Here is a 22453-nt window from a genome sequence, read left to right on the forward strand (position 1 = left end):
TTAATTACCGATCCAGCCCCGTTAATTAATTAGTTGCCCATCCAGCCCCGTTAATTAATTGCCCATCCAGCCCCGTTAATTGCCGATCCAGCCCCGTTAATTACCGATCCTGCCCCGTTAATTAGTTGCCCATCCAGCCCCGTTAATTGCCGATCCAGCCCCGTTAATTACCGATCCAGCCCCGTTAATTAGTTGCCCATCCAGCCCCGTTAATTGCCCGCGCCCCCAGGGCCGGCAATGGCGGCCCCGCCCCGCCCCGCCAGCAGGGGGCGCCCGCGCCCGGCGCATGCGCGGCCCCGCGGCGTTTCCCGCCCTGCGCGGCCCCTCAGCGCCGCCCGCCATGTTCGCGGAGCTGAACGAGCTGCTCGGGGCCTCCCCGGAGCGCCCGGACGCGGTGAGAGGGCGCTGAGAGGGCGCTGAGAGGGCGGGAGGGACGGGCCGGGGCCGCCGGCAGCGGCGGGGCACGCTGGGAGGGGCACGGCCTTCGCTGACGGAGGCGGCGGCTGCGGCCGGTGCCAGAGCTGAGCCGCCTTCGGCCCTTCCGTCTCCCGTTCCCGGCTCCCCGCCGCCTCTCGCGGCTCTGGCTCCAGCATCCGCCGCTGAGGAGCGGCTGAGCTCTGTCCCCGCGGTGTGTCTGTGCTCCCGTGCGGGGAATAAACACAGAACTGGCCGCTAAACGCGCTGGCGGGCGCTGCTCCGGACCGGGGAGCTGTTGTAATGTAGGACACTAAATTAACTGATGTAGCTTTTCCAGGGAGGTTTTGTGATAATGAAGTCACGCAGGAACTAAACAGCCTCGCTCTCTGTGAGAGCTGTGCGGGTAAAATGTCAGTCGTGGAATCCCAGAGTGGCTTGGGCTGGGAGGAGCCTTGGAGTTCATCCAGTCCTGCCTCCCGTCCTGTGCAGGGACACCTTCCTCCATCCCTGGCTGCTCCTAGCCCCGTCCAGCCTGGCCTTGGGCACTCCAGGGATCCAGGGGCAGCCACAGCTGCTCTGGGAATTCCATCCCAGCCCCTCCCCACCCTCCCAGCCAGGAATTCCCAATTCCCAATCTCCCATCCATCCCTGCCCTCTGGCAGTGGGAGCCATCCCCTGTGTCCTGTCCCTCCGTGCCTTGTCCCCAGTCCCTCTCCAGCTCTCCTGGAGCCCCTTCAGGCCCTGGCAGGGGCTCTGAGCTCTCCCTGGAGCTTCTCCTCTCCAGGGGAACATTCCCAGCTCTCCCAGCCTGGCTCCAGCCCTGGAGCAGCTTGTCTGTTTTCCATCCCTCCATCCCCCAGCCTTTGCTCATTCTGGGGATTGTCCTGACCCGGGTGCAGCACCTTGCACTTGGCCTTGTTGAACCTCCTGAGCTTGCCATGGACCCACCCCGTCAGCTTCTCCAGGTCCCTCTGGATGCCCCATCCCGTCCCTCTGGCGTGTAATCACACCACCAGCTCGGTGTCATCAGTAATTATTAATAAATTATCCGTGTGCTGCATGTTACTCCATGTTTTTCCTGACAGTTACGAGCCTAGATAATAAAAGCAAGTTTGGGGTGATAATTTGTTTTACAAGTCTGAGTTTCCCCCTTTGTCTCCAGTTTCCCCCCTTGCCCTACTACCAGCTGGTGATGGGAATAGGGGAGCTTTCTCCTTGATCTGGAAGGTACTTCTGAGGTCATTCCTTGTCAGGCTGGCTGGAGTGGGGCAGTGCTGGTCTGATGGGCAAACAGTACTGAGGGGGATTTGGGATGGTGCCCTTGAGAGTGCCTCAGAGCAGATCTGGTGGAGGGGTTGGCTGAGGCTCGGTGGTAGTAAAGTCTGAGTGTGCAAAGTCCCAAAGCCCTGTGGTCCCTGTGGGTTGGTGTTGGGTTTTTAATGCCCGTGAAACACTAAGGGAGAAGTGTTTGCTGGTGGAGCTCTGGGATGAGCGGGAATGTGGTCATCCACGAGCTTGGTTCTGAGGCAAGGAGCTCACCTTGGTGTGAGCAGGAAATTCCACAGAGCAAAACCCCAAGTTTGGCCTCAGCATCCTGGGTTTGGATTCGGCAGCCAGAGCAGGAGCCGACCAAGGCCTCGTCCGTGTGAGGAACTGCCTTGGACTGAGTTGGCCCTTCCCATCCCACCACACGCTGCGGGTCCCGCTCTGTCCGGGTGTCACAGCAGTGTGGCTGGCTGCCAGCGAGTGGTGTCCCCCGTGCTGGAGTGGGGGACTGACCTCCTGGTTTACTCTGCTGGTAAATGATGAGTAGGTGTGTGTGCGAGTCCCCCTCGGCGTCAGCGATCCCCGTGCAGCGCCAGTCCCTGAGTGTGCTGGGATCCCCAGCCTGGCCCGAGTGCTGCTGTGTCACAGTATCAGCCCTTTGCAGGGCTGACCTTCCCGGCGCTGCCGTCCCGATCCCCGCCGCTCCACGGCTGGGCCCTGCCGCTTCCCGGGCTGACAGGTGCAGTCCCCGCAGGGCTGCTGGGTGCAAGGAGCTGCTGCCAGTGTGGCTGTGTCACCGTGCCGTTGTGACACCCGCTGCTGCCCCGCCGAGGGGTTTCGGCAGTTCCTAACAAGTAGCTGCAGCTTGTGCCTCACAGCCTGCAGATGTTGAGCGTGTGAGGGCAGAGCATGCACAGAAGGGGCTGGGGTTCACGGAGGAGATGCTACAGGAAGGCTTTGCCCTCGGAACGGCACGACGCCGTGTGCTCAGAGTGACGAATCCCAGCGTGCCAGCACAGCCTCTGGGAGCCAGCTGGCAGGGAGGGCACACGGGGAGCGCTCAGCCTGCTCTGCCCGGGGCTCTGCTGGGGAAGAGGGGAGCTGGAGGGGGTGGAGAAGATAAGCCCCTGAACGTCTGGGTTTGAGCACAAGTCTCCTCCACGGAGGGCACGTCTTGGGGCAGTGTCCCTGCCACCGCAGTGGCGTTGAGGCATAACCCTTTTTGGGGGGGAAGAGCTCTCACTCAAGCTGAGGGAGAGTAGCTTCCCTGGCCTGGCCTCTGCTTTGCATTCCCTGCAGGCATGTTCAGTGTTTGCCTTCCCGTTCACTCTGCTTTAGGCTATAGGCACCGGGGAGTTTGTTCTGATGGATGGCTTGGGAATTGCTGTGCGGAGAGGGCTTGTTGCTGCGAAAGGCCTTTTCTGTTCTGGGAACAGAAAAACCTCCCACTTTGATAAGTTCTTTGTGTTTCCAAGCAGCTCGTCTATGATTTGTATTGATTAAAGAAACATCCTAAGATTTTAATGGAAACAAACACCTTGATGAGGCTGGGGCTGATAATGAGTGTGCGCTAATGAACAGAATTAATTTCCTGCCTGATCAAAACAAGGTTTATACCTTTGAGAGCTCTGCTGCACTACAGAATTTTGGCGATAAGGTTTTCTACCCCGAAAGTGGCACACGGGAAGTAAGCTGGGAAGGGAGGACAGGGAGGGCCGTTCGGGCACAGGAGGAGCAGCAGCTCTAGGGATGCTGACATTTGAAACACACTGGCAGTGCTGGCTGTGGCAGGGGGAGAACGGGCTGGGAATGGAGTGAGTGAGTGGCTGTTGTTCCCCTGCCACCGGGAGAAGAAAGATGCCTGTGAATTGGAGGGCAGGACACAAAGCTGGGAGGTGGAAACTGCCCAGAACCCCCTTGATGGTGTCCAGCAGCAGAGGCTCCGGCTGTGGCGGCACTGGGAATGCCGTGCTGCACGTCTGTTGTTGCCAGGGGAGGGGGTGGCACCTGGTGGGCACAGACCTGGGGGTCCAGCTGGGCTCGCAGTTGAGCACAGGGGTTTGTAGCTGGTGGACATGTGGCAAGGCTGGGCATGTGGGGACGTGGTTCAGTGGTGAGCTTGGCAGTGCTGGGTTAATGGTTGGACTTGGTGGGCTCAGAGGGCTTTTCCAGCCTTAGCGATGCTGTGGTTCACATGCCTCCCTGTGGGCTGTGTCCGGAGGAAGTGCTGGCTTCCCTTTGTAAACAGGCAGCTGGAGCTCTGTCTGTCCACTTCTTCCTCTGAGTAGCACCTGCAGAATTCCTGCAGCTTGAGCCAACATCTTGTCCACCAAGAGCAGTTTGTGCCCTCACCTTACTCTGTTATTTTGCTGCTTCTTTTCCAGGGTAAATTCACACTGCTGCGAGACACCCGGACAGATGGCAGCTTCCTGGTGCACCACTTCCTCTCCTTCTACCTCAGAGGTGGGTCAGCAGCAGCACTCCCTGAGGCAGGGACACCTCGGAGGTTCCCTCAGGGTTGCTCCATGAGCAGAGGGCAGTTCTGCAGAGTGTGAGTTATCCTTGCATAAACACAAAGCTTTGGGGTTAGGATTTATGGATCCCAGTCCTGACTTGTTCCTGGGACTCCACTGTATCCTTGGGTACATCCCATAATTCTGCGCCTTGTTTCATCACGGATTGTGGTGATGGCTGTAAATCACACAGGCTCTGACAGGGAGGTGTTCACTGCAATTCCCTCACTGCATCCATTTTTACGATGTAATTACACATATCAGGACCAATTAACAACGGATAAGCTCAGAGTGAGTCAAGAAACAAACAGAGCTTGGCAAGGTGGCTGATTACTTTTCTGGGAGCAGTTTCCCCTGTGAGTAACCTCCTGGCCCCTGCAGAGCAGGCACTGTACTCAGGGACTCCTCCAGCTTTCTGATGGCACAGCCACCACCCAGCAGCTCTGGTGCTGTCAGGCCTGAAAGGGAGCTCAGAGTGCTGGGCAGGGCATGGGATGAGGACATTGTGCCCCCAGAGCTGCCACTGCCTCAACTGGGTCTTCACCCTGCTTTGAAATGTTTTTTACTTAATGGAACAGAGGGAAACTGAAGGAAATCCCTTGGAAAGTGGGTTGGTAACAGTGTGAATGGTTCAAAGAGACCTGCCAGACACTGCCTCGGGCTCTGCTGATGTCCTGCCCCGCAGCAGTGCCCTGGGAGTCGCTGTCCAGAGCTGCCTGTGTGCCTGGGAAAAGCCTTCCATCCCTGGTGGGTGGGCAGCCCTGTGTCGTTAATGACAGCCCCAGGCAGCCCTGGGACATTAATGTGTGCTGGCTGTCACCTGCCCCTCTCCAGCCCAGGACCTGGGTGCAGTCATTCCCTGTTTGCAGCACCCCCGTGTTGTCCACTTGGTGCCCAAAAGCTTTGGGAGATCTGAAGGTTCATCTGGGGCCATTGACTTGTTCTACTTGAAATCCATGTCCAGCAAACATGGTCATGTTCATACCCAAACTGTGTTCCAAAATCACTTTTTATTTAGGTGTCTGACACAATTCCCCGTTCTGTGTTTTTCCAGTCAAGGTCACTTGCCCTGTGAGAGCCAAAATGGGAATTTTTGGCATGTTGTGGTTTCACTAGTTCAGTGTCACAGCTGGCCCTTGGCCTCCTTACTGTAACACCAGCAAACAGGATCAGGAGGTGCCAGGCTGGCCTGGCACAAGACAGAAAAGGGGCCTTACACTTCTTAAAGTCAACTTTTTCCTTCTTTCACTCTCTTTTTAAACTAACACTTTCACTAATTCAGATATTCTCTAGAAGGGTGAAAATTGAAAGCAAAGGAGGGTTTTCGTAGACCTACATCACTTCAAGGTCCTTCCAGACAGATCTGTGGCCTGGCTGCTGTGATTTATGAGCTTTGATAATGTCAGCTGCAAAGTGGAACTGCTAATGTGTACTTTTGTCCCTCCCCAGCTGGCTGCAAGGTTTGCTTTGTGGCGCTGCTCCAGTCCTTCAGCCACTACAACGTCGTGGCGCAGAAGCTGGTGAGTCTCTTGGCATAGATTCATTGTTACGGGTCCAGGTAGTTTCTGTTGGGTGGGAAAGAATGGGAATGGGGAGCAGGAATTGTGTGTGAGCAAATGTTTCCAGGTCTTGATGGGGACAGTCAGGATTGGTGCTCCTGTGATGGGGATAAAGAGCACTTTGGGGCAAAAACCTGCTGGTGAGGTGGCTCACGGGCTCTGCCCTGCCAAGAGCTGGATGGCTGCTTGCTTTGTGCTTAGAAGTGTTTTCTGGGGATCAGTGTTCCCCAAACAGGCACAGACTGGTAGATGGAGGTTCCTTAATGCCCTGGAGAGGAAAATGCTGTGGTGTGAGTGTTCCCAGGACCACTGCATCCCTGCAGGAGCTCCTGAGGTCACCTTGTCCCCTGTCCTCTGGTACCTGTTGGGATGGAGGGCTGAGTCACAAGGACACCTGTGTGCCTCCTTTGGCCTCTCGGCTGAGCCATCCCTTTGAGCTCTGTGAGCAGCCACAGGTAAGTTCCTAGGGATTTCCTTCCCACGGACAAGGATTATGTGTACTCTGAAATGAGGAAACAGAGACAAAGCAGGCAGGGTAGTTCTGCATGTCAGCATATTGTCTGAGCTCCAAACTGCTTCACTCAGCTCTTTGTGCAGCACTCCGAGGTGAAAAGCTCCAGGTGGGAAGTGTAGGTGACCTTCCAGGGCTGAAGGGATGAGGGCTTGCACTGCTCCTCCCTCCTCTGGTTCTGCTGTGAATCCCAGCAGCACTGCTGCTCATAAAGACTCCCAGGTGTTGAGGAACCAGGTATTGCATTCCCCACTGTAAACATGGTGCTGCTAAACAACTGTATTTTATTAACTGCTCAGTTTTTACCTTTGAAAGGAGATCAGTGGCCCGGGGTACATGCAGTGGGCTGAGCAAATAAGGTGTTCCCCCACGGAGCTGTAACTCAAGGGGTGATTCCCTTGCAGAGCAGATCCCCCTGGCCGAGCAAACCACCCCCCAGGAGCACAGAGCTGTCCTGGCCTTTGCGGTGCAGAGAGGAGGAAATCGTGGAGGGAACTTGCTGAGTGGGGCAGGAAATGGGGCCCAGCAGCCGGTGTGGGGAGGAAATCCAGCTGTTAAATACGGGATCCTTGCCTGCTCCCGAAGCCAGCGTGTTCCCTAATGCCGAGATTTCCCGGTGTACTTAGTGGGAGCTGCTGACATCTCCCTGCCTGGGAGGCTGAGGAGGCAGAGAGCATGAGGATTAGCTGGAGCACGTGTGATGCAAATGGGGGCGATTTGCTGTCTGATGCTTGAACAAAAGGTGGCTGCCACAAAGGAGGTGATAAACCTGGCTCAGAGAAGCTGAGCTGCTTTCAGCTCTGAGTCACTCTTGCATTGCAGCTTCATAGGTGCCCCTGTGGTCCTTGCTGTGAATTCCTCCCAAGCTCTGAGGAGCTGGAGGTTGCAACATCAGTTATTTATATCCAAGTTCCCATCACATCTCTTTGCTTTAATCCTGCTTTGCACAGAAGAACACGTCAGGCTCAGAAAAGGTGGTTCTTGGCCAGGTAGTTTAACTCTTAAATTTGCTTAAGAACTTGCTGCTGTAGATCTTTACTGGAGAGCAGTAATGGTGTGGCCATAGGCTCAGGACAGTGTCCATCCCCTGTGCTGGCACTGCTGAGGCACCTCCAGTCCTGGGGGCAATTTTGTGGTCCCCAGGTACAGGACAGAGTGTGTCCAGGGAAGGGAATGGAGCTGGGAAGGCTCTGGAGCCCGAGGTGGGGCTGAGGGAGCTGGAAAGGGGCTCAGCCTGGAGAAGAAGAGGCTCAGGGGGGACCTTGTGGCTCTGCACATTTCCCTGACAGGAGGGGACAGCCAGGGGGGCTCAGGCTCTGCTCCCAGGGAGCAGGGACCTCAAGGGTTGCCAGGGGAGGTTCAGGTTGGATATTGGGAAAATTCCTTCCCCAGAAGGATTGTCCAGCCCTGGCACAGCTGCCCAGGGCCATGGTGGAGTCCCCATTGGTGAAGGGATTTAAATCCCAGTGGAGGTGGCACTTGGGGACATGGTCAGTGGTGGCCTTGGCAGTGCTGGGGGAATGGCTGGACTGGATGGACTCAGAGGGCTTTTCCAGCCTCAGTGATTCTGCAGCTGTGATTTTGCCTGCACTTGGAAGAGCTTCAGAACTGAGCAATGGCCCAGTTTCTGCTGGGAGCAGGGTAGTCCCAGGCCCAGGAGGAGGCTCCTGGAGTCAGGGTGGATTGTACAGTTACACTTGTAGCACTGGTGTGTGGTGATAAAGTGCATATTTGTACACAGCTGAAGTGATGTTTCCAGGGACTTGCTGCTTTCCCAGTGTACCAGGTGTTACAAGTCCCAAACCACTTCCTTACGTGTTAGCTAAATGCAGGGATGTATCTTTACTTGCAGGAAAAAACTTCCATGGCTTTTTTTTGTGCCTGTGTCCTCTTTCCCTGAGGACCCACACTTCATTTTAAGGCACCGTCAGTGTTATTGACCCTGACCTTGCAGAGAACATGCAGGGCTATATCAGGACAAACAGCAGCAGGGCACCCTGCCAGGTTGCTGTTCCCACCCTCACTTGTACAAGGTTTGTTTTGTTTTACAGGGAAACCAGATTTGTCCCCATTTGATGCCCATCTCCTGTCCCCCGCTCCGAGCTCACAGCTTGGAGGACGTGGCGTGGCGTGGCCTGATCACTGATGGCCACACTTTGTCCCACAGCTGTGTTTGCTGATGAGCTCATTCCCCCTGCTTTGCACACTCCATTCCTTCTGTCCCAGATATTTTGCTGTCCCGTGTGGGATGGCCAGCGGTGAGCGGCAGCTCTGCTTTGAGGGGCTGGCACTGCTGGCAGGCCGGGGGCCACCACGCTCCAGCGGCTCCCCAGAGGGACAGGAGCAGCTGAGCTGCTGCTGCAGGAGCATTCCCGGGCTGGGTCGATGGCTGACAGCGTGCCAGAGATAATGTCCTGTGCTCCAGGGTAATGGAGTGGGATGCTGGCTCACAGTGAAAGCTTTCAGGCTGTTTGGGTGCTGGGCAGTGCCCCGGTTCTGCTGCGGGTATATCAGTGCTGTCTGTGCACTCAGGAAGGTGCCACTGGCCATTTTCAGCACTTATCCCACTTTTCCAAGCGGTCTGATGCTTCCTGTGCTGCTTCCAGAGGCCCCACTTGGTGGGCTGCCAGCAGGGAGACAGGCAGAGGTTTGCTGTGGCAGGTGACTGCAGTGGATGAGTTTAGGTCTCTCTGGGACCCGTTCCCCTGCTGGAAAATGAAGCTGGACTTGCTGGGTCCGTGCCATGGCACGGAGGGGGCTGAATTCTTGGTCTGACACCCAGGCACCCTGTCCCTGGCTGCTGTGGCCCTTCTCTGTCTCCCAGGCAGGCCCTGGTGTCACAGCACTGAGTTCCCTTCTGAAGGACAGGACACTTTTCTTGCAGATCTGAGGTACAGAGAGTTTGTGTGTGCAGGAAGAAATGGCTGAAGCAAAGGTAAAATCAGTTGCTGAATTATTGATATTAATAGTGAATTTAGTCACAGCATTTCAGCAAGCTCCCAGTCCTAGGGACTGCAGAAATCCCTGAGGGAATGAGGTTTGTGAGGCTTCTGTGCAGCCCAGCCCTTCTTTATAGCATGGCAGGTATTTATTTGCTGGCTGTTCCCTGCTCCTCACCTGCCACATAAAGGTGATTCTGTCCTTGGCTAGGAAGTTTTCCATCGTGTGTGCTCAGAATTGCCCAATAATGCTGCTATTTCTGAAGCTGTTACTGAGGGGTAGTGCCCAAAAAAAAATCTATTGCTTTATAGGGGGAGTCTGAAGAGGGAGTGAGCATTCAGGCATACATTCCTTCCCAGCTGAGTAGAAGAAAAATAGAGGAAGCATTCTTCTCAGGCAGCAGGAGTCCCAGGGCTGGGAGTCCAAGCAGCTTCCATTTAAAGCAGGGAACAGATGTCAGCAGATGGGAGTTCAGTCAGGCCTCAGATTATTCTTAATATCCGTGCTACAAAGTGATAGTGCTACAAAATTGAGCCTAGGAAGATAATAATGGAATAGTTTGGGTTGGAAGACACCTGAGAAGGTCACCTAGTCCAGTCCTGCAGGAAATACTTGTACTGCACATGGTCATGGAATCACTGAGGTTGGCAAGCCCTCAAGGATCATTGCATCCACCTGTCCCCCAGCACTGTTAAGGCCACCACTAACCCAAGTGCCACATCCACAAGGCTTTTAAATCCCCCCAGGGCTGGTGACTCCTCCACTGCCCTAGGCAGCCCCTTCCAGTGCTGTGAATAAACTGTGGAGAGCGAGAAGATCCCCTCGGAGCCTCCTCTTGTCCAGGTTGAGCCCCTCCAGCTCCTTCAGCCCTTGACAGGGCTTGGAGCAACCTCGTCCAGTGGAAGGCATCCCTGCAGAGGGATGGAACTGGATGATCTTTAAACATCCCTCCAACCCAAGCCTTTCTAGAATTCTGTGATCTCCAGCTGGAGTCTTCTCCATGTCTGCTGCAGCTGTGGGATGTCTCCGTGGGAGCTGGACGTTCCCGGCACGTGGAGCTGGACGTTCCCAGCACGTGGAGCAGGGCTGCGAGCCAGCCGAGTTTGAGTCTGAGTCGCAGCCGCAGGCGTTTGTCGTGGTCCTCCTCCTCCCCCAAGTGGAGCCAGGGCTGCTTCCCGTGGGAGCCCTGGCTGTTCTCTCCCAGGTGTTGTGCAAGCGTCAGGATGCCAAGCCCACGACGCTCTCCGGATCCAAGCCGTGCCAGGCTCAGCTGCGTGGGCCATGCCAGGAGCCCTCATTGCCACAGCCGTGATCTGGAGATAGTGAAAAACAAAAGCTTTCACCACCCAGGGAGGGAGGTGAAGGAATTGCTCACAGCGGGCCCTTGGAGAAGCCTGGGCCATTCTCTCCCTGCCTCTGCACACCAAGCTGGCTTCCCAGAAGGAATTCCAGGATGTTTGAGCCCCCAAATCACAGTGTGTTTTTGTTATCTCCTGGGCAAAGTACAGAAGAGTGAATATGCCACCAGTGACTGTAACAGAAGTGCCCATTTCATCCCTGAAGCACTGACATTATAAGCACAATTAGATGAGATTTGATTCAAATAAGAATGAAAGTTTGGCTGTTGACCCACGTGGTTCTGTGTGCACCATTTTCCATAAGTGTTCACTTTGAAACCTGATGTTTTCCTCTCTCGAGGGAGTCAGTCTGGCAGCTGCCAAGGAGCGGGGACAGCTTGTCTTCCTGGAGGGCCTCAAGTCCTGCCTTGACCTCCTGTTTGGGGAGGAGGAGCAGCCAGGACAGCCCAGTCCTCTGCAGTTTCTGAGGTAAGCTTGAGCATGGAGTGTTCCCCCTCACATCTGCTGCCACCAAGAGCACCACCCAAGGTCCAGGACTGGCTCCTGCTGCCCTTTGGGCTCCCCTCCAAGGCCCAAGGGCTCAGCTGGACACCAAGTGAAGGGAAATGCCAGCATTGTGCACATCCCCCTACGTGTACTGACCTGCCCTTGCTGCTGCTCGGGGGGAGTCCTGTCCCCCTTTCCAGAATTTTAGGGGAACTTCCGCCACCATTCTCATTGCCAAGCATGTCACAGGTCTAGAAGAACATTTATTTCAGCACTCCACACGTTTGTGTCAAACGAAACCCAAGCTAAGTGGTTTTATTCCCTTTTTCATTTTTTTTTGAGTTTTATTCTTATCCAAGAGAGCAGTGCTGCTTTATCCATGCTGGCTTTTGGGTTTATTTTCACGTCATTTTCTCCATGTTCCCTGGGAAGCTCAGCAGAGGCCAAACACTTCCCCAGCAGTGTCTAGGGCCAGGTTGGACAGGGCTTGGAGCAACCTGAGGTAGTGGAAGGTGTCCGTGCCGTGGCAGAGGTGGCACTGGATGGGCTCTGAGTTTCCTTCCCACCCAAACCATTCCACGATCCCTGGAGCAGGGCAGGAGGGTTTCACCACACGCAGGTGTAAAGGAGCAGGGGCTGAAGGGCAGTGCGGTGGTGACTGTCACAGCACTGGGGACAGCAGGGAGGGGACAGGCTGGTGATCCCCACTCTGGGTCAGGGGTGGGGAGGGGGACACACAGTGCCAAGCCCCTGACACCTCCTTCACGTCGTCCAGCGGGAGCAGCCGTGACCTGCGAGCCTTGTTTGACTTTGTGCGGGTGTCCCTGAGTGCCGCCGATTCCTGGAAAGGCCCCGTGCTGCTGGTGGATGACCTCAGTGTCCTGCTGAGCCTGGGGGCCGCGCCGGTGGCCGTGCTGGACTTCATCCACTACTGCCGCGTGTGCGTGTGCTGCCAGCTCAAGGTACTGCTCTCCCTCGAGCAAAGCCTGCCTTCGTTTTCTCTTTCCATCTGACCGTGCCGAGGTTTTTGAAAGGCTGTGGCTGTCCATTGCTCTGGGGCCGCTTTTGGGAGTGGTGTGGGTCCCTGAGTAGCTGTGCAGGCTCCTGTTCAGCTAGATTCCTGGGAGATGCTGCCCAGAGAAGGGTTCTGTGCGTCTCTGATGTATGAACAGGGATTTGAGATGTTAAAATGGTGGTTTTTGGAGCTCCTGGCTCTCCAAAGATCCTGACTCACAGCCCTGTGTGGGAAGGCAGGGGTGGAAACGGGTCATGTGAGGGGCTGGTGAGTCTCACAGGGGACAGAAATGAAGGGCCCCTTCAGGGGCACACCAGCCCCTACTCCCACCACCCTCCAGCGTGGCTGGTCTTCAAGGTGGGGTGATGATCTACAGAGCTCTCCTGGCGATGTGGGGACTCCTGAGAGCACCACAGCCAGAAGTGCTCACAGTCACATCCAAACTCTGCCATCACAGGCAGCGTTCCCTCCCTGGGCACTTCCCTGCAGGAGTGAGGGATGAGCCAGTGGTGTCGGGTGTTGTCACCCTGCACTTCACACGGCGCAGGGTGTTGGGCTGTACGTGCTGACAGGGGATGATCTGCTTGCAGAGGATATTTACCTCCAAAGAGCTAAAAAAGATGATAAACCACGCTAACGCTTTGCTATTTCTGTCTGAGGTGTTCTGAAGCTTGAAAGTACATTTTAATTGATTGAGAATTCGTGTTATTTTAAGTCACTGGTGACTTGCATGGGCTGAGGCAGTCTCTTGAGGCGGATGTTAATAGAGTCGGTGTGTTGGGGAGGTGTTTGCTCCCTGTCAGAGCTGTGAGGGTGTGAGCATTGCTGCAGCCCTTTGGCCACCTCTTTATTTACCTGCTCTGAATTCAGTCAGTGCCATCTGCCCAGCCTGACAGACTGGTTCAGCCACTGTCTCCTCACAAAGGCCAGAGGTATTTTTAGACTGCATGTTACATGTGTGTCTGTGTACACAATGTTCAGTGAGCTCTTCAGTGTTTGTATGTCATAAAATGGCCTGTGTTGGAAGGGACCATAAAGATCGCGTGTGCTGTGGGCAGGGACACCTCTGGTTTGGGCCCAGAGCTGGAGGCAGCTCTGCGGGGCAGGGGGGTCTCACCTGAGTGGGGCAGAATCCCCCCTCCTCTGCTGCCCACACTGGGGATCAGCCAGGGTATGGGGGGATTCTGGCTGGGGCATGTCCAACCTCTCCATTAGCAGCTGCTGGTTATTTTCCCAGTGGAATTCAGACCAAGCTGGAGCTTAGATGGGGTGTTTGTGAAAGCTCCTGTTGCCACCCCCTCCCCATCCTTCCCCTGAAGGATTAGGCCCAGCCAGGGGCTCATCCCTGCCTGCTGCTCCCGTTCCAGGGGAACGTCGTGGTGCTGGTTCACAGCAACGAGGATTCGGAAGATGAGGAGAATGAACTGGTTGTGAACTCCCTGTGTCATCACAGCGACCTCATCCTGTGGGCAGAGGGGCTGGCCACCGGCTTCTGCAAGGATGTTCACGGGCAGGTGAGGCACAGGTGGCACGTGTCCCTGCCACATACAACACTGCAGGCCCCGGGGTTGTGGGAGACAGCCCAGGCTGCAGTGTGCTTAAGGAGTAATCCTGTGGGCACCAGGATGTGCTGGAGCACCCAGCTGTCACTCTGCTTCTGCGGGGATATTCAGGGACATCCTGCCTCCTGGGACTCCCCACCCCTGGAAGCTTTCCAGGGTTTATACAGCAGCTGCAGTGCAGGCTTCTCCCACCCCAGGGTGAGGGAAAACTTTTCCTGGGAAGTCTTCCCAAACGGTGCATCTGAGCCTGGGGTGATCTCTGCAGGGCTGGGAGGGTGCTGACACTTGTGTGATCCCTCATCAGGGGCTGCCACCAGAGGCACAGGGACAGGCAGCTGCTGCTGCATTATTTGTCAGTGACGCCCCTTCCCTGCAGGCCAGCCAGAGGCATGGGGGGCACGGATGCTCTGGGCACCAAAGGGACAACGTTCCTATTCCTTTCCCTTTGCAGATTAAGATAATCAAGAGATTGTCCTTGCGGCAGGCGGCGGAGCAGGATCTGGTGCAGATCTACCAGTACAAGATCCAGGACAGGAACGTCACCTTTTTCGCGCGGGGGCTGTCGGCTGCAGTCCTGTGACACTGCCACAGTGCAGAGCCCGGCAGTGTCAGTCCCTGCCTCTGCAAAAGCACCACCAGCACCTCTCAGGAGCAGCACAGCAAACTGACCCGGGAGGGAAGCTCAGACACACCTGGAAGTGGTGCCATCGTGGGATCAGCCTGCCTGGGGCCGGCTGCATCCCTTTGTCCTCCCACCCCGTTCCCAACACACTCAGGCCAAGGAAGGCTGCAAGAACTTGCAAGAATGGCCCTTCGAGCATGTAAATACAGGCAGGGGGTGCCCTGCAGGCTGGGTGTGCCTTGCCTCACCTTTTCCGGTGTGTTGGGCACAGCATGGCAGTGCCAGGACTGCGCGGAGGGAGCAGCCCTCCCTCCCGCTGGCACGGGAGGAGATGACACACAGCGGGTGGAGCAGGGAGGGTCCGGGAGCCTGGCGCAATCCTCTCCTCGCTCCCAGCTCTGGCTGGCAGAGATTTGCCCAACTCCCAGCTTCCGTGCAGTTGGTAAATCCACAGCTCCGTGTATAGCCCTCACCTGGCTGCGCTGAGACCTGGGTGCTGCCGTGCTTTATCCCCTGTGGCTTCCCAAGCTCATCCTGGGCTTTGTGCTTGGATAAACCCCTCTGTCTCAGCCACTGCTTCCTCATCCCAAACCCTGACTAGCAGTTACATGACCTGTGCTGAAGCAGGTTTTTTATTAATAATCCATAATTTTAGTGAGATAAGGGTGCAGTGATTAAGTAACCACGGATCTGTGGGTGGGAACTGCTCCCCACCTGTTCCTTGGCAGGGAGCAGGAATGGGCATCTCCCAAGCCTGGATGAGGACAGGGCCTTCCCCATGGCCGCAGGGGCCATCCTGGGAGCAGAGCTCAGGCTTGGAGGTCTCCTGGTAGCTGCTCCTGCTGGGGTATCGCATTTATCCTGGGGGATCAAAACATCCCACACACTCGTCAGAGTCCAGAGCAGCCTGCCAGGTCCTTGCAGCTCCAGAACTGGGCAGTGGGACACATTCCTGATTTTCCACATAGACTCAGTGACCCATCCCAAGCTGATTGGAGAAAGTGCCCTTTGCCTTAGAGTTTTGGGAGCCCTGGCAAGCTCAGGGCTGCGGCTGCTGATCAGTGGCAGCCCAGGGAAGCCAGGCAGGCTCCAGGGATTGTGGCAAAGCCGCAAGCAGGGAAGGGAGTCGGGCTGTGTGTGTGCTATGGGATCACTGGTCCCTGATGTCCCCTGGTCTCTCTGTGCTGTGCTGTGGCAGTGCCCAGTGCCACTGCTGCTGTCCCAGTGTGCTGGCAGTGCCCAGGGGTCAGTGCACTGTCACAGTATGCAAAGGGAGGATGAGAGGACCAGCAGCTGCTGGCACCGCAGCAGCTTAAAGTGCATCTGTGACGGGCACAGAGCGGTGGATAACTGGAGTAATATCTGTGTGATTATCCCTGGAGGGATCCCAAAGCCTGGCTCCCAGGCTCTGCCTCCCTCCTTTGAAACCGGCAGGGTCCTTGTGTGACATCATGGCTGTGTGACATCACTGCTGGCTTCTGCCTGGTTCTTTCTGCCCTTACCCGGTGCTTGTATCCAAGCAATGGGCTGAGGAGCCCGGCCTGACCTGCCGTGTCCCCATGCAGGGGCTGTTCCCCGGGATCCGAGCCCTTTGGAACGAGCCTGTCTGCCCGCACTGTGCAGCGGTGCGAGCTTGGACAGGGCCGTGACGCCCATGGGGGCCACTGAGTCACAGGCCCAAACCCAGCCCAGCCCAGAGTCCAGCAGTGGCCTTGGCCCTCAGGACACGATGGGGCAGCTGTGCAGGGCCGAGGCCACCGGCACGGCCGTGATCCGGCCGAGGCCTCGCTCTGACGCTGCGGGAGAGCAGCCGGACAGCGGATGTCAGGAATGGTGCCATCGGTGGCAGCACAGGATGGCCTTGCCCGGGGTCAGCCGCCAGCTGCGTGCTCGGGGCCGCTGCCATGCACGGTGTTTGTGTGCCAGCCCCAGCTTGGGCAACGCTGAGAAATGGCGTGGGACTTGGCCCGAGGGCTCGGCTCTCCATCCCCCTGGCCTCGGAGGGACCTGCGAGCAGGGGAGGTCCCACCAAGGCTGGGGCTGGAGCTCAGGGGTGCAGGGCCCTGGGAGAAGGGGATGTGTTGTATTGGGAAAACTGCAGGCAGCAGTTTTCAGCTGCAAGAAGGGCTCTGGAGAGGCTCAGCCCCCGGCGATGACGGAGCGGGGCATGCGTTTTGCAGCATCCCACTCCATGCTGGCAGGAGAGCAGGGGCATGGCTGGGGGAGAAGGAAAGGTCCCTTGGCCTTTGGGCACCGCTTGTCCCTTCCCGTGGCGTGTGCCCAGTGCTGCCAGGGCCTGGCCCACCTCTGCCCCCCGCACCGAGCCAGGGCTCCCGCTGCAAGGCCCTCCCTCCCGATGTGCTCTGCCCCGGCATGCTCCAGGGCTCCTCCTGCCCAGTCCCCGCCATCAACTCCTCGGGTCCCTCCCGGGATACTCGGGACTGCCGGCGCCTGACCCGCGCGTTCCCGCCGTGCGCGGCTGCACGGGCCGGCTCCGCTGTCCCGCTGAGCCCCGGCGCGGCCGGAGCCCGGTTCTGCCCGCAGCAGGGCCCGCTCCCGGCGGCGCCGTCCCCGCTCCACGCGCGCCCGCCGCCTCCGCGCCGCTTCCGGGGGCGTGGTCGGAGGGCCGGGGGCGTGGCCGGCGGAAAGAGGGCTCGAGGCGCGGTTATGCAAATAAGACGTGCCTCGCGCCGCGTGGGCGTGGCCATGCAAACGAAGCCCATAATGGGGACGAACGGCGCTCTTGGGGGCGTGGTCGGGGGGGGCGTGGGCGTGGCCACGCCGACGGCGGGGGGTGTGGCCGGCGTGCGGCGCTGCGCGCGCGCGGTCGGGGCCCGGCGGCGGCGGCGGGGGGAGGGCGGGAGGGGGTGGGAGAAACCGGGCCGGGAACGGGCGGAAGAGCCCGGGATTAACGCGGGTGTCGAGCTAGCAGGGCCCACAGCGTCCTACGTTCAAAAAAAAAAAAAAAAAAAAAAAAAAAAAAGGTCGGAAAAACCCTCCAACCGCGGAGCACGAGAGCCGCGGCTGCTGGGAGGTCAAAGGGCGGAGGTGAGAGAGGAAGGAGCCGCTTCCCGGTGAGGTGAGGAGGGACCGGGGCGGGCGGGGGGCTGCGCGGTCGGGTGTGGAAACAACCCCTCACCGCCCCTTCCCTGCCTCAGTTTCCCCTCGCGCGCCCGGCCCCCCGGCCTCGCCTCGTCCGTTCGGGCGGCATTCGTAAGGAATACGGTCGGGGCGCGGAGCGCTTGGTTCCGCGGGGTCCGCCGGTGCCCTGAGCGTTTTGTGCCGTGGCTCTCCGGGGGCTTGGCGGGCGCTGCGGGTCCCTGCCCTCGGGACAACCGCCTGCCTCTGGGGCCTGGCCCACGTTCCCGAGCCGGCGGAGACAGGGAGGAGCTGCCGGGGCCTCGAAGGTGCGAGGAGGGAGAGGGGAGGGAAGGGGCTGATCAGCTCTGCTGCCCGATCCGGAGAAAGCGTTCTCTGGGGAAGGAGCGAGATGATGGAATAGGCCGGGGGAGCGGAGGGACAGGAGCGAAGCTCTCCACGGGGTTCGTGCGGGGCACCGAGCCCCTCGGAACCACGCGGATTTGCTGCTCTGGCTCTCTGCGGACCCGGCTCTGTGCTCTCTGCACTCATCTCGCCCCCTGGATCCTGCTGAACTTGGGGGTTCGGTCACAATTTAGGAGTCGGCTTCCTCATGTGAGTCAGTGAGCATCTCTGCATTAGCTTTAATAGAGCGAGCGGGGGGCTCTTGGAATGCTGAGGCAGTTGTGGGGCTGCGTTCGGGAGAATCCCGAGGAAAGGACTCCGGAGAGGTTTTGGCCTGAGTGCCAGAATTTCCTGAATGCAGCATCCACGTGTTTTTCCGGGTTGTTGAAAGGCAAACTGAGTTTCCTTTCATTCAGGGGGCAGAGATGAGGCGTGAGCTCCCTCTCTGTGAAACCGGAGCTGTGAGGGCAGGACTAGGGTGGTAAATTTGGGATTACACGAGCTGTTGTGTAATGCAGAAAGGAGATTAGCTGGCTGGGACTGGGAAGAGAGGAGAGCGCCCCGGGATGTTCCCTGAACGTGTGGCACAGCTCCGTGTTTCCAGGTACAACTTGGCATGGTTTATTTTTCCAATCATGATTCAAACATAGCATCCCAAAAGAGCCACGAACAATCGGGGTTTGTCTCAGGAGCATCAAAATAGTATTTTAAGTGTCGGGATCCTATGGTGGATGAATTAGTCAGGCTCTCACCGAGTTACTCAACACTGTTTTCAGTCAGGGGGTTGCTGGGCCTGTCTGGCGTCACAGCTTGGATCATTATGCACCAAAAACTCCTTTTTTTTTTCCCCCCCCCTCTCTGATGAGAATTTAAAAAGTAGAACAGGTACAACTTGAGGAACAAAAGTAGCATTACCTGCCTGCAGTGGAATGTAGCCGGTGAGGAGCAGCAGCACAGCTCTTCCAGCAGGTCCTGAGTCCTGGGAATCCTTTCCAGGCCAGGCAGCTGCACCTTGCTCCCTCTCACAGGAGGCTCTGGGGGAGATGGGGGCACAGTCCCTGTGCTGGGAGCACTGGGCACAGGGGGTGAGACTGGGAGGAGGTGCGGAAGCAGCTTTCCTGGGCTCTAATGTCTGTGATTATAGTTCCTTTGAATCCCTTTCCCCGCCTGGTGCAGTGCTTTAAAGGGTGAGAAAGGAAAGCTGGAGGGGCGCCGAGCAGTTCTGAGGTGGTGCAGCTGCTGTTCCCATGTCTGGGAGTGTTACTGCTCACATCCAAGATACCCAGGGCAGGGAGGAACGGGGACCTGAGGGTGGCTGTCTTGGAGGGAATCTTTTAATTCATGTCCTCAGGTGAAGACCCAGCCCCAAAGGCTCAGAACAGCCTTGGCCTTTTGGCATAACTGGGAAAAAGTGAAGTTCTCCTCCCAGGAGAAGAGTGGTTTCAGCTGGAGTGAGAGCGTGGTGGGCAGTGGAGAGGGCAGCAGGATTGCAGTGCTTAAATCTGAATGAATCTTGCATGGAGCATTGTGATAAAGGATAATAGTTGGTTTGTTTACAAAGGACAATGTCCGAGCCACACTTCGGGTCTTGCTGCCTCACAGAGGAGTTTTGGGATCCTTTCTCCATCTGGAAGAAAGAGTGCAGTGATTTCCTGAGCCCGGCTTCCTAGCTGGCGATGATTAGAGAGGAAAATGTTGAGTTGTGCGTGGTGCTGGGGGTGCCCAGTGGCCCTGCTCGGGGCTGGGAGCCCTGGCGGTCGGTGTGTTCAGCCTTGCCCGGTGCTCCTGCTGTGACCCAGAGCCCGTGGAAAACCAATCCCGGGCAGGTGCGTCACCTTACAGGTGCCGTGTCCCTCTGGGGGCCCTTTGCAAGCCCCAGAGATGTGGCAGTGCAGACTCCTGAGCCCTGGAAACTGTCCTGAGCAAAGCCCTGGGGGTTATTTCTGAGGGGACCACGCAGGGGAATACATGCTCAGGGTTCTGTCTGCATTTGCACTTCTTATTTCACGGGTTAATGGTCAGAGCTGTGGGGTTTGTCTCCCTTTCGTCACCCTGCACATCGTGCCTGTGAGGGGATCCCTGCTAAGTACGTGAGGGACCCCAGAGCTTCCAGAATTCCAGAGTGCAGGGTGGAAGCTCTGGCTGGGTCTGTGTGGAAGCGAGAACGTGTTCCCCAGAGAGCCGAGGGCGCACTTCTGGTTTCCTGCCAATCCCACGGGTTGTGGCAACCCTTCACTTCACGGGAACCCAGTGGTGCCGCACCCCCAGCCCTCCCCCTGCAGTGGGAGCACTCTTGGTTTAGGTTTCCACAAGGTATTTTTCAGGGAAATGAGAGCGCTTAACGGATAAACTCCGTTTGACCAGCTCTAATTCCAGCAGGTCAGGAAACCCCTGCCCGTGGTAGCTGGACTTTGCTGCGGGGATGCTTCGTGGTACTCAGAAGACATTTCTGAGGGGAGTTTTTGGAGGGATTTTCTCCTAAGAGGCAGATGGGCCCCGTGTGGGCTATGGGTCTGGAAAATGCAGGATTCTGCTCGGAGGGTTTACAGGGATGTGGTTTACCTGGGAAGGGTTTTGGGAGGCTGCTGTCTGCTCCTGGGGCTGGAGCAGGGACCTGACGCAGCAGGGCTGGGAAGGGAGCTCCAGTTCCTTGCGTGGACAATGTTTGCCCATGCTGGGCACTCCTGAAGGTGTTCTGTCCTCTTTAACCGCCCCTGCCTGTCAAACTGTGGGGTGAAGCATGGAAGCATCTGTCGTGGCACATCCCTTAAAAAGAGTTGCAGAGAGGGTGCAGTTCAGGCATTCAGACATGAATTTGAATTTTGACTTTGTCTGCTTCAGAAATAAACACCAAACCATACAGACAGAGCGTGTTTGCCTACGTTAAGCAGGCTGGTTTGGGGTTCATTTCCTAATGCTGGTCATTAACCACCAATGCTGATTTCTGTTCGGAAGGAGAGTTTTGAGCCAGGAAATGTCCTCTGCAGGGAGAGGAGCCCAGCCCTAGAGAAGGAAACTGTGCTCAGTTCAGCTCCTGGTTTGCTGAGGTGGAAGATAACTGAGGAAAAGAGTGAAGCTCCCCTGAGTTCCTCGGGATGGTGAATGGCTCCGGGTGCTTCCCAGGCGAACTTTGCCTCACAAAAGCAGAGCTGGAGCCGGGCAGGAATCGTTGAAGTGCTGATTTATCGGTGCTTTCAGCACTCCTGCAGCCAGGGTGATTCAAAGCCAGAGGGTTTCTGTTCCTCCTTTGAAGAGCAGCAGGCCACAAAGGGAGGATTAAGATGAAAATCAAACCTGGCTGTCTGAGGGCATGGAGGGACACAGAATTATTCTGGGAATGTCCTCATGGCAAGAAGGTGGTGAAGGAAAGCGCAGAGAGGAAAACTTGATGTCTGGCATTCCCAAAACTGGAGTGGTCGGCACCTTTTGACTCTTGGTGAGCAACTGGTGGTAGTGGCGGGCTACAAAAAGGAAGAGCAGCTTTGCAAGCTGTCGCTTCAGGGAGGTATTTCTGCCTGTGTGCTCAAAGCACGGACTAAAAAAGACCTGAAAAGCTTTAGGAGGTGTCTTTTGAGACATGGAAAGTCAGAGATGTTTTTAAAGCCCGGAGGAGAGCGAGCAGTTGGGGTGGGTGGGAGTGGGACGAAGAGAATGGGGAGTAGTAGTCATCCCAAAACCCTGCAGCAAGTGGAAAATGGCTGAAAGCACCTGGCAAGGTGCAGGAGTGCAGAGTGGCTGGTGCTGCTTTGCCACAGGTACTCCTTGGCAAGGTGAGTTTGCTCTTCCTAGGAAAAGATGCCAGGGCTGTTTCTGGCTGCAGAAAAGCAGCTGTGGCCATGAATCCTCTAAGGTCGGATTTTGATCCAAATCAGAGTCTTGAGTAGGTACAATTAAAACAAACCCCAAGCCTAAGAAGGTGCCGGTCTGTGGTGGATAAAACCGTGGTTAAATAAATGTATTCAGAGCAGCAGTGACAGCCTGGGTGTTCTGAGGGGGGCACTGGGGGCTCAGGGGTCTCACTCACCACTGAAGTGGCAGAACACACCGTGCACATTCAAGTTGTAAATGGCATAAAGCAGGCAAGGGCTGCACGTGTGACTCAGGAGTGAGAAATGAGCAATTAAACGTGGCCTGAAAATGGGCTGGTGGTGAGGAAGGACAGTGCTGAGGTTGGGATTCAAGCAAAAATAGCCAGCTGCAGGCATGAGGATAATTGATGAGGTGTAATCCCTAATTGAAAGGGACCTGGTGACCCGCTGTGCAGGTGGGAAGGGGGAGGTGAAAGTTGGAGTGTGAAAATTGGTGGTGGTGGTGGCGGCCTTGGCAGCACTGTGGGAGCAGTTGGATCAGCAGTTCCATGGCTCCATGTGCCGCTGCTGGGGCTGGCTGTGCCCGCTGGGGGCAGAGAGGGGTTAAACAGCAGAGAGGGGCCTGGGGGAAAGGTTACCAAACCCTCTCTGACACCTGTAGACATTTCTGGGACTGCTTGAGGGCAAGTGGATAAACATCCGTTGGGAATAATTGGAGCAAAGCTGGTTATGCTGAGCGAGGGCGGTGCACAGAGCCCCCAGAGTCCTCCAGCCCCGTGTCCTTGCCGTCACCGTGGCTGTCCCTGCTCCCAGGGGTTCTGTGCTGTGGGAGCAGGGGCTGTCACTGCCAGCAGCATGAGGAGTGCTGTGTCCTTCAGGGCTGGCCTTGGGTGATGCCCAGGGAGCTGTCGG

The 22453-nt window shown here is 57.0% G+C and overlaps 1 protein-coding gene across 3 annotated transcripts; it reads left to right on the plus strand.

Annotated features, from left to right (window-relative positions):
- Positions 1–270: 270 nt before the first annotated feature.
- On the plus strand, positions 271–14872 carry ELP6 (elongator acetyltransferase complex subunit 6). 3 transcript variants are annotated; one of them, XM_068176786.1, is made up of 7 exons: positions 271–394; positions 4068–4146; positions 5646–5716; positions 10905–11032; positions 11826–12012; positions 13433–13579; positions 14079–14872. In XM_068176786.1, exons 1-7 carry the CDS (start codon positions 287–289, stop codon positions 14205–14207), a joined length of 849 nt encoding a protein of 282 aa, XP_068032887.1. In that variant the 5' UTR covers positions 271–286; the 3' UTR covers positions 14208–14872. The 3 variants fall into 3 exon arrangements, with proteins under 3 accessions (XP_068032887.1, XP_068032904.1, XP_068032895.1); XM_068176803.1 differs by lacking the exon at positions 5646–5716 and having other exon boundaries at positions 286–394; XM_068176794.1 differs by lacking the exons at positions 4068–4146; positions 5646–5716 and having other exon boundaries at positions 314–394.
- The last annotated feature ends 7581 nt before the right edge of the window (positions 14873–22453 follow it).

Source organism: Anomalospiza imberbis, chromosome 1, assembly GCF_031753505.1.
Source record: "Anomalospiza imberbis isolate Cuckoo-Finch-1a 21T00152 chromosome 1, ASM3175350v1, whole genome shotgun sequence".
Classification (NCBI taxonomy): Eukaryota; Metazoa; Chordata; class Aves; order Passeriformes; family Viduidae; genus Anomalospiza; species Anomalospiza imberbis.